The sequence below is a fragment of the Coccinella septempunctata genome, chromosome 1 (assembly GCF_907165205.1).
Source record: "Coccinella septempunctata chromosome 1, icCocSept1.1, whole genome shotgun sequence".
Lineage (NCBI taxonomy): Eukaryota > Metazoa > Arthropoda > Insecta > Coleoptera > Coccinellidae > Coccinella > Coccinella septempunctata.
Genome location: NC_058189.1, coordinates 43,590,172 through 43,602,180, shown reverse-complemented (window position 1 = coordinate 43,602,180; position 12,009 = coordinate 43,590,172). Strand labels below are relative to the sequence as shown.

Sequence of the window (12,009 nt, the reverse complement as noted above, 5' to 3'; positions counted from 1 at the left end):
TGGTTTCAACACTATACGTGTAGGTAAATGATGGTCATAGATGATATAGGGGATTTTTTACACATTTTCTTGATCCGCCCTACTCACTTCACAAAACTTCGATTGCTCGATCAAAGATGTGCAGTCACTCGATTTCCAAAACGAATTCAATGAAACTTTTTCATCTCTGATTATTTAGATGAAGTAGAAGTTGGAAATCATTGAATGGAAGTATCTATATAGATCGTTATTTGATGCGAGAAGGATATTCTCAATGCTCATGAATGAATTATCGGTTGGAAACAAATTGACTTTTAACCGTCAATCATGCCTTGATTGCCTATTCAAAACATTTTGGGGATTGATGCCACCTTCATTGGAGTGGTTTCTTCGGAACAAACTCTTGATGGAAATTCGTCCCGCTCAAAATAGAAATTGACCTGCCTTTTTAAACGAAAACGAAGATTCTTCGATTTTGAATTCTGGAGGGGGGTCAAGTTTTCATTGGGACAGGTATAATACATAGACATATTAAAAGAGACGGAATTGTTTACATTGAAAACTGTCGCCAACATTCCCCATACGTATTATTCAGCTGGTCGACTACAGGTGAAACTAATCTCATTTCGTTCCCTTGTTGCAAGATTTCTGAAATAGGAAACGAATTCAACGAATTCACAAATATATATTATAATTTATAATTCGGAATTCATAATTGAGGCGAAGTTTTCTCAAATCCACATATCTATATTGAAAAAATAAATAAATATAATCCAAAATGTTTGTTCAATTTCTCATTTCATGAGTGCCAGCATTGACTTTCTAATCCTACCACGGTATGAAAGAAATTCTTCTTGCCATTTAGGCAACGTCGTTATAAGCGCTGCCCAATAGAATGAAGCCCTCTCTCTCCTTCTTCAGCTATCACCATAGTAACGTAGCTCCACTCTGTAATCTGTGAGTTCCACGTTGCCAATACAGGTGCAAGTACAACGGCACGGAATATTTATATTTTTTGACCGTTTTTTTGAGTTTTGAGTTGCGTGTCAGTATTTTTTTTTTCAGCAACATGGTTCGTAAGTGCGAAATATGTGGAAAGGACGGAAAAATCTCATCCGGATTTATCCCTCCATAGTCCATAGGTGAATCAACCTGCAGTGTGATGTTGTTCAGTGGCGTCGCACGTGGCAGCAAACATGTATTATTTTGATATCTTTGATATGAATCATATAAAATGTGTATATACCTGTTCACGCAAGAACTACTTGTGAATTTTTTTGTAATTTTATATGTTAATAGGAATTTTTTGTAAGCTTTATAATAAAAATAATAATATTTATCACTTGAAAAAGCCCAGATCATGTGATAAACTTTTTTAGTACATGAGATTTTCTTCTTAAAACCATGCAGATAGAAAATAGTGAAATATCATAATAGTAAATTATTGAAAACATCTTTCTAGATAGTGAATAGTGAAACCAGATTGAAATGGGCAAGTTTCCTAAAACTCCAAAATCGAATTTAAAATTATTTATGGAAACCCTTTTCCATTAGTTATCCAACACGTAAAAGATTCGCTTCAAAATTAAGATATTTCAGAAATATACCCTTCGAAACTTCGAGTATGTAAAGGCTTGTGACGTAGAATGCCTTCACTAAAGTCTAGTAATTTTTGTTAATTAGACAACAGTGGAACTGATCAAGATATAGAATTCTATATCCACACATTTCAAAAAATTGTTTCTGTAATCTGTGTCTATATATTCTTAAAAACGATGACATTTTGTGTCATTGTTTGATATTTCTATGCACTGTTTGTGTTCCTTGTCAAATGTGATCACCTAACTTGATATTTATTAAGTCTATGATGATCATAAAACTTTCATGACCTTTATTAATTCGACGGGCGTTGCCGGATTGTGAAAATGACGTAGAATGTTCATAAGAGAGCACTTCTGAAATCAGAATTTTCGTGAGTGAGTACAGATAAAACGCAATATGTTAAAATTCTAAAAAAATATATTTCGATATATTTGAGTTATGAGGATTTCAATGACATATATTTTGAAATTTAGGAAAATACCCCATTCACACAATTTTCTTTTTGACAAGTATCAATTATTCTCAATTTTTAAGTGTTAAAATTTTTTACACAGTTGAAAACCATACACATGCGTACGCAATATGAGGATTTTATTGTTCGAAATTTGGTTATTTCAAGAACGGAAGGAAAATGCGAAATATTCTCAAATAACACTTCCTCTTCACTGATTAATTAAAATATTCTCTTCTAGACTCCACTGCAATTTGCAATTCATCAAAAATATGATAATGTTCATTTTCAATTCTAACGATAATTTGTACAATTGCAAATTATTGTACAGGGTGTCTCAAATTCGATGTCCAATGAGGAAACTAGAATAGCTAAAGCAATACCGATGATACATTTCAGAAATTTGAATTCGAAAAAAACGTTTGTCAGTATGGTTTCCACGTATTAACGTGTCTATAGAAGGTTCAAGTTTGGATCTGTGACTTCAAAGACAAAAAAGTTATGAGAACTTTTCGAAATAGTCGAAATACAATTTTTTGGTAATAATTCAAAAAAAAAGGTACAAAAAGGATCGTTGGGAAAGTAAAACTCTCATCGAAAACCTTCCTCCTCAATACAAACCAAAATTTACGAGTCTGAAAAGATTTTGAAAATATCTGAATGAGTAGGGTAGCGAGCCTCAGTTTGGACACTTCCATTAATGTATCACAAATCGTACATGTTTGTTTACAACTCTACAAGTACTTTTTTTCCCTTCATTCGAAGGGAAAAATTAAACCATCATTCTTTCTCCAGATGGGGAAAGAAAGAGTTAGAGACTCTACTTTCTTCTACCATGGCGAATCTTCCACGACTGATTTTTTTTTAATCATCTCACTGAAAAATAGAAGACAATAGAAAACATTTCTTGTACTATTCCTCTAAGAAGCTCTATTTAGATTCAAAATAAGAAAATTTATGATGCAAGAATTTTTATACAACAATTTAGTTAAATGGATGTTAACTCATTAGAAGAAGGAGTTTATTTCTTCGAATGAATAATCATTTATAACTCACGTGTTGTATATAAGGTTTTATTCCATTTTGACGTTTAGAAACGACATCATTCGACCCATAGCAACAAGGGTAAGTTGACGTTAGTCAACTCAGTGAGATAAAAAAATTTAATTAAAAGTGAAGTGAAACAAAACATCCTGAGCGGATAAAACTCATCTTGCTCTTGTTGCTGTGTATTTAATGCCCTAGCGAAAACCAATAATAATAATAAATTACCTACCTACATAATTCTCTGAAAATTATTATAATTTGAATCTTAATCAAAATGAAATAAAATTTTGTATACAACACGTGAGTAATAAATGTTTATTCATTCGTAAGAATAAAGTACTTACTTGCCTTCGGGCTCGTGAGTTAGACATTCATTTAACTCACTTGTTGTATAAATAGCTATTTTTCCATTTTCATTGGGGTTCAATAATTCAAATGATAACATTTCCAGTTTATCTAGTTTATGAAATGACTCTGATTGATTGTTGCTGGTGCATTATTCAATCCATAGCAACAGAAGCAAGATGTCGTCGTTAAACGTCAAAATAGAATAAAAAATTGAAGGTATCAGGGCCATCAGGGGTATCTTTGTTGTTCAATAATCATCTATTTTTCATCGGATTTTCGGAGACTGACATTGGTATCCTGGAAGGACTGCATACGGAAGAAACATTTTTCATTCAAAACTGTTTGATATCACGAATGAAAATATTGAATAAATTGCTCTATATATTATTCATGCAATAATGTATTTTCTAATAAATCTTATAATGAAGAACAGAACCATATCAATACTATTTCATAAATTGATGCAATATTGAGTAACGGGAATGGAAATCAGCCAACTTACTAAATTCAGCATTTCTAAGAAAACATCAGATGGAACACCGGAGACAATAATGAAACTTTTCATTCGGAATCGTTTCCTGTTTTTTTCGTGAAATATTGAGAAATTTTCCTCAGAATGTAATTCTATACTCTCCGGAATACAAAACACGCTAAAAATAAGTTAGAACTGATTTAGCTTGGCACGAATCGAATCTATAATCTGAGATACTTGGATGTTCTCATGTTTTGAGGCAGAATTACTCATATTATGAGTAGTTTTTATGTTATTCGAGCCTTATGAAATTCTTCGCATGAAAAATTTGATTTAATAATTATTTTGTGTTTTATAAAAGGAGTTCTTCGGAATAGGAAGTATGCATGATATCATACTCTTGAAATTAATGATCAATTCCCTGTGAAATATTTACAGCATTGTGACGATATTGTTGGGTCCAGAAATTAATGAAATCAGCCTGCCTCAGCGAATAACTACTGGAGAATAAACAGTTAAATCTAGTTCACTCTGAAGACGGTCTTCCTTATTTGCTCATTTCATTCTTCTATTGATTCACTAAAAAAAAACAAACTCGTAGAAGACAACAGTTCTAAATTTATTGATCTTACTCGGGCAATCGGAACATGTCAAATTAAGTCTTCTCAAAAATAAAGGTAGGTTCCTTTATCACCAATCTATTTCGTTAATAAACAGTTTCTTCTATGTACAGAAGATATATAATATCATAATTTTATAAATAACCAATTACTACTAGATATTATGAATATTTATTCCTTCGAAGAAATAAACTTACTCGTCCTTCGGGCTCATGAATAAAACATTAATTTCTCACGTGTCGTATACAATTGCTTCCTTTGATTTTCGTTAGAGCAAGAACCGAATGAACGTGTTTAGGTATCCACTAATCATGATTAGAGAAATATGGGATATATGCCATTGTCTTAATGTGGGTTTCTATCTGGAGGGGATTGAATCGGATATCGTTTCATACTGGATAACTGTGTAGTACTCAGTAGCGAGCTGCGTTACTGGATAGTACTAAGAAGCGCTTGCCAGTATTGAATAAGGGTCCATCAATTCCAAACCTCAAAGCTATGTTGCTCTGACTAGGTCAAATGAGACCGAAACCATGGTCAGCATCTGCTTTTCTTCGATGGAGCGTACTCCATTTAGGACCCTGACGATGGCAAATTGGCTAGTCCAATTTAAATAGTAAGGTTGTAAGATGTATCTGAATTAATTCTTATTATTGTATTCAATAATGCTTATGTTTTTCTATTTCACTGACTGATGGGTCAACGTCAACTTATCCTTGTTGCTATATGGTCGTTTTTAATCGTCACAATGGAATAACGGTATATTATTTCATAAGTAGGAGAAGTGTCACTTTTCATGGCGAGCCATGATTTAATGTTACAATATCGTTATGTATATAAATGAGTGAATATTGGAAAAATGTGGCTAATTACGATAGTCATCTTTTTCATAGCAACACATCTCAATCTGGTGGAGGGTGGAGGAGGAGTAGAACTTCTCGGTCTCCGGTCAGTCGAAATATGTCGTTGTTATGAATGTTCGAAAAAAACATTTTTAGCGCTCCTAGAGTTCAGAGTAATGCTTGATTTGTTTGAGTTTTTCAACTGAGATAGTACCTATGAGTATGAAAAATGATTTAACAGTAACCTTTAGTATTTAATCACGATATGGATTGACTCTGCAGCATCAATTTTGAATCAATAGTTCTTAACACATCGCTAGTTGAACTATTGCAATTTTGTGGTCTCGGTTGAATGTGATAGACATTTTCCACCTTCGAAAGAAGTACCAACACAATTGATCCTTACAGTATTGCTTCTTGAAGCATTAATTAAAGTATAGCATGCTCTCTCTTTATAAGGCGGTTTTCGTTTCATAGACAAAAAAAAAACAAATGATCCGTCCAAGCGGGCGGTCACAGAGTTATTGATGAAGAAAAGCCAGATGGCAGAACGAAAATATAGTATATTATTGAGTTTAAATATACAGGTTGATTCACTAAGATAGCGTATTCCAAGTTTATGGAGAAATAATCATGGTATCGTGCTGAAAATTTGCATTTTTGGTTTATGACAAAATGAGCTTTCGCCCTAATATATTTCCAGGCCCCTGCAACTTCCGGTCAGGTATACCCGAAAAAACTTACTTTCTCATTTCGAATGGCACACCCCATTATATCTTCGCATCGTTTCTCAACGTTTCGTCAGTTATTGGTATTCTTATGAAAAAAAGGTGTGAATGAGATGTCACATTTCTATCAATATTTCTGCTCAGGACGTTTACAACAAAAAATTTGTACACTTTTCGATTTTGCTATTAATTCAACAGCACTTCGAAATTCTTGAGTCGATATTATCCGCTAATTATTAGTATCTACTTATCGAGAAAAGTGAGGATAACCATGCAATACGTTTTGATTTAAAATGTGAATTATCCCCATATTTATCTCACAAAAGCACCATTGACGGTAAATTCCTTATCAAATGCGATACTCTGTTCTTTCTTGCAGTCCTCTGTTGCATTCGAACATAACGAACAGTTTTTGATTGGAATGAACAGTGGTATTTTATTTTCGAAAAATCTGTTTCAGTCTGAATCATCGATTAACTTACATACAAATGTGGACACTAGTCTCGGTCTAGGAACAGGAATATAAACAAGTTATTTTTTCGCCAAAGTTTCGTCCCCTTTATTGGGCCTTCTCCAGGCTAAAACATATATAATACAAAATTAAACTAATACATATATAGATAAGGCAAAAAACCCAATTAAATAAACAAAAATGAAAATGAAGGGCCGGCAAAAGCAACACAACTACAGGAACAATTCAATCTTCAACTTGAGTAATTACAAATTCTTCAAGAATTATAATTTGTAATTACCCATGTTGATGATTTAATTGTTTCTGTTGTGTTGTTTTTTCATTTTTCTTTATTTATTTGAGTTTTTGTCTTATTTATACATTTGTTCAATTGTGTACTATATTTTTTAACCTGAAGAAGGCCCAATAAAGGGGCCGAAACGTTGCCGAAAAAATAACTTGTTCATATTCCTGCTCCTTGACCGGGACTAGTGATCCAACTGAAATAGTTCGGGAACGATCAGTGGCGGCTGGAGCATATTTATCGTGGGTCGGCAGATACATATATATATATATATATATATATATATATATATATATATATATATATATATATATTTTTTAATATTTTCTATACCTATCTATTATGCAGGTTTCCACATCACCATGGGGTACTGCACTCGGTGCGTTAGTTTTTCATAGTGGAGTTTCGCCAAAATTTTTGTTTCTGTTTCAATAATCTCTGAAGATTATCCGGAAAATAAAAAATGATTGAGAAATAACTATTTTAGCCCTGCATACTACTTGAAAAATAAACATATTTTCGAAACAAATATGAAAATAAGAACCGAAAATATATATAACAAATAAAAATACTCTAAAAATGCTTATCCATAAAATAAAATTGGAAAAACAAACAAAAGTGCATTCTAACGAAATTGAGAATTGCGAGAAATTAACTCACCTCGAGCGCAAACGATAGAATCGAGATATCCCGAACGATCATTCTTCGAGTTACCGAAGAGAGGCGTTCTAGGGTCGGCAGGGTCGCTGCCTGCCGGACCTATATGTCCTACACCGTGCGAAGTATTGAGCCAACAATATCAACTTTCATCATAGTTTTGGTCTTTATTCTTTGAAAAGTTCTTAAAAAATTGTCGGAATTTCATTAGTATTATATATTCAGCACTCACGTTTATAAAAATTAACAAATACGATAAAAATTCGTTTTAAATAACAGCGATCTCTTGTAATTTGTTATGTGAAACTGAAACTATCGAATATTGGCGGAAAAAACATTGAATAAGAGGCTTATCTAATTTTAATTGTTATCCGAATGAAATTCCAACAAAAATTAATCAAGTTTGAAGCAATTTGACTCATTGATATTAGCGCTCCTTCGATATGTTTACCATTCAGGTTCGGCATGCTGTAGTCTGCCGTACCTGAATGAACAGAACGAACGGTCGGTCACTCGGTCGCTAGAGAAGGCATCTGCGGCGCTGTCTTCATAGCTCGATTGGAGATGAGCGTATTTTGTCTACGGACCGAGTAGATGTGGGATTTAAATGAAACAGCGTATTTCAAAGAAGTTCCATATTCCATTGATATCAGATATCATATACCTAATATTTTTATGAAATTTATTGAGAGCTATGTAATGTTTGGAGAATTTCTAATACATTATTATTTTACACAAGTGAGAATTCACATTTTTCCTGCTCGCGAAATTTTGGGTCGGCACTGCCGACCCTGCCGTCCCTGACGGGCCGCCACTGGGAACGATACTCATTGTGGCTTACATAGAAATGTTTAAGACCCCACCACCACTAAGAGAAGGAAGAGTCGGGTTAATAAAAAGAATAGTCAAGGCAATAAAGCTTTAATTTTACCAAATTCACAATAAATAAAATACCTTCACGTTGATTCAGTGAAATAAAACTAATCAGATAAATAGTCACAGCAACATTCATGAAAATTTATAGATACTCTAATTTTACAAGTACATAAGCCTCTCCATTGAGTTAATGTAATTTCAAAAGCAAACAAAAGGCATTCAGGGATGTATATTCAAGAAGGATGATCCGTACAAGAAGGTCTACCAGACTTGAGGGGCAGTGATAACATTTTTGAGAAACCTCCACCAAGTTACTTAATGTAGGCTGACTTTATCTCACCTGGAACATCCAGTATGGCAGTCGTGCTGGCAGTTCCTGCAACATTGGTAGCAGTACACGTGTATGTTCCTGCATCCTCTAGAAATAAAGAAAACATCATCATATATGAATAATTGTATTTCTACATTGAAGATTTCTTCAAGGTCGTTTGTTTGTATGTATAGTCTATGCTTTTTGGCAAAGAAATGTCATAAAAATCAGCTTAGAAATTTCTTCATAAATTATTGAGCCTCGGAAACGTTAATAAAACTAGAGATATTTCCTGATAACTCACAATGTATTCTGCTGATTCATTTAATTCATAATTGAAACTGATATTGGTTGTTTTAGATTTAATTATCAGTTTTTACATCGATACATTTTTACAAGCATTCATTGATACTGACGACAATCTCTTTACAACGTATGAAACGTGTTTACATTTACAAAATATGTACATCTTTCAAATTTGAGAAAATAATCAAAAGATGTTTCAATATTGTGTCGAATGTTGTGAACAAAATTTGACCACTACCATAATTTTTTCATCATTTTGTTGTATTCTGGGAGAGAAAATAATTATAATATTTTAACATAATTAAGCTGTAGAATCTAATAATTTCTCATGTAGGCATACCCAGTAAACATTGAAAGATGTACTTGAAAGAAAAAATCGATTAATCTTTGTGATTCAAAGCTCACCCTGAAATAAATGTGGAATGTAGAATAAACAACGATTAATATAAAATTTGAGAACAGAAAAATAGGGATAAAATCTGCAAAAATATTTAATTATTTGGACAAACATAATCGTACCTGGATATGTTCTGGAAATCGTTAAACGACAAACTCCATTCCTATAGTGAAGTTGATAATCGTTGGAGTCCTCAATAATCCTTCCATTCTTTGACCAAAGTACACTTGGTGGTGGTTCCGACTGCACGATACATTCGAACTTGGCATTTTGTCCACTTACTACTGCAATGTTCCTCAGGGGCTACAAGATATGTATTTAAATTTAACATATTGTATAGGCTAACTGAAATATTTTGCTATCCATTATCAAATAGTGAAATAGTCAGTCAAAGTTCGTAAAAGAAAATAAAATACGAATTACCGTTATAAACATCGGTGCTCTTACTGGCCCAGGCGTTCCTCTGCTAGCATTGACAGGAGTTTCAGGGCAACTCGGAGGAGTTTCTGTCATTCTATGTTTGTCAGAGCCTGAAACGAATATTCATCCAATAAAAACTCGTCATTTAAAAAAAAAGATTTAAGCAACTCCACTCAGAAGCATTGAAATCTTGCATAACTTTTTAATTGAAATACATCAATATCTAGTTGTCGTCCCCAATAATAGCTATTTGTAGAATAGGTCTAGAAGATCCACCTTTTCGATAGATCCACTTCTACAGGCTGAATCACAGTGCTCTGAATTTCATGGATTAAACCGATATTACCACCTCTAACTTAGGAATCGGTAAAGGAAAAGAAGTTGAACGTACCATCAAGGAGGGAAAGTTACAATATTTGGGACACATAATGAGAGGCGAGAAGTACAATATCTTACGATTAATAATACAGGGGAAAATAGAAGGCAAAAGAGGAGTAGGAAGAAGACGAATGTCATGGCTGAGAAATCTGAGAGAGTGGTTTGGATGCAGCTCAAAACATCTCTTTAGAGCAGCTGTTTCCAATGTCAAGATAGCTATGATGGTTGCCGTCATCCGCCGCGGATATGGCACTTGAAGAAGAAGATACCATCTGTAATGTGATATCATTATATATCGAGTTGATGATGTCAGTTGGACAGTTTTGAATAAATAAATTAATACAGACGTGTTATTCATCATAACATGGCGCAGTCGAAATGGTATGAGAGACAAAATTATGAAGAACTACTATTTCCACGCAAAAAACCTGCCACCAATAAAAATTGGCTGCAAGGTTAGAGTACAGATTGTTATCACCAAATTATGGGATACCTTTGGAATAGTAGAGAATGTTGGGAAAAACAGAAATTGCGCACAATAAAAAAAACTAGTGGACGTATCATAATAAGAAACCGAAGATTTCTAAGGGAAATCAAAGGGGAAGAAGAGGATAGATAGTTGATTGTTATATATTTCAGACTTTCGGACGAGACAACCACCTTAATTGTTGAAGAAAGTAATTACCAATTATAATTATTTCGTTGTCTAATGTTGACAATTAACGGTTACCATCATAACCACAGAATGAATTAGTCAAATAACTGATGATTTCACATAGCATGGTTAGCGGAATGACTGGTACTGTACGAAATTCAAAATTGAATATCTCGAAAACGAATGCAATGAATGAGAAAAAAAATTGATACGCTGAGTTCAGTATAAAAAGGCCTTTCATTGAGGTATCACTCACCCTATATTTCCTATTCAAAATTTAGGGGTTGTAGTTCTAACACTAAGGGTTGAAGCGATATAGTTGTGAATTTGTTTTTAAAAGTGGTCCCCCTCGAAACAAAAATCGACGTGTCCGAGCATTTTGTCGAAATAAATTTATTCCGCCTGTTATCTCGTCTGTTTCGTTTCAAAAAGCTCACCTTGTATATGTAGGTAGACAATGTCAGTTTTTTTCTCTTTTCTCGATACGAAGTAACGCAAAAAACGCAAATAGTCACAATTTCGTTCCACTACTATTCCAGAGAATGCAAAAAAGTAGGTGAATTGCCCTTTCAATAAACTTAGGTAATATTCATTTGGAGCAACACATAAGCTATCTTGAAAACACATGCAACTAATTTTTGCGTCGTGAATTAAAATTGTAAAAAAAAACAATAAAAGCTCGCTCTATCACATATAAGCCAAACGAAATATCAACGCAAAAATTCCGCAAAGTACCTGCGAAGCGACTATAGAAAGCAGGAGATGTGCTAGGCAAACTAGGCGACAAAGACACAGGACTACATGAAGAAGGTTCCCATCTCAAACCTTGACTTCTCTGAGCGTTTCCCTCGTATTCCGATAATTCGCTCTCGGAGGTGGGTTCCCACTTGATGTTTCTGTTGGTTTTTTGCGTTTTCGGCTGTGCATGTTGATTCGACTTCGTTTTTTGGGTTGTCTCATGAAAAACGGGCATCTCGATGTCTCGGGTGCGTTTGGGAGGTTCGATTATAGTTTTTGGACGTTCCGGTATTCCCCCGTTTTTGCTCTCTCCAGGCAGTACAATTCCGAATTCGTATCCGAAATCGTACTTGAAATAGATGAGGCCGGTATCTGGATCGACATGTTTGGTTCCTATGGATGACATGTTTTAACTCGATCGAATGAAA

General features: G+C 33.9%; 1 protein-coding gene across 5 annotated transcripts in view; it reads right to left on the bottom strand.

The window, feature by feature from the left end:
• The window catches only part of LOC123322982 (titin), a 147,434-nt gene that overhangs the window by 9,813 nt on the left and 125,612 nt on the right, over window positions 1–12,009 (bottom strand). For 3 of the 5 annotated variants that reach the window (XM_044911115.1, XM_044911119.1, XM_044911118.1), the window contains 4 exons: window positions 11,579–11,974; window positions 9,814–9,920; window positions 9,513–9,693; window positions 8,718–8,795 (listed from right to left, as the gene is read on the bottom strand). In XM_044911115.1, coding sequence (XP_044767050.1) covers window positions 8,718–8,795; window positions 9,513–9,693; window positions 9,814–9,920; window positions 11,579–11,974 — 762 coding nt within the window. The remainder of the gene's footprint in view (window positions 1–8,717; window positions 8,796–9,512; window positions 9,694–9,813; window positions 9,921–11,578; window positions 11,975–12,009) is intronic. The other 2 variants (XM_044911116.1, XM_044911117.1) reach the window with 2 other exon arrangements.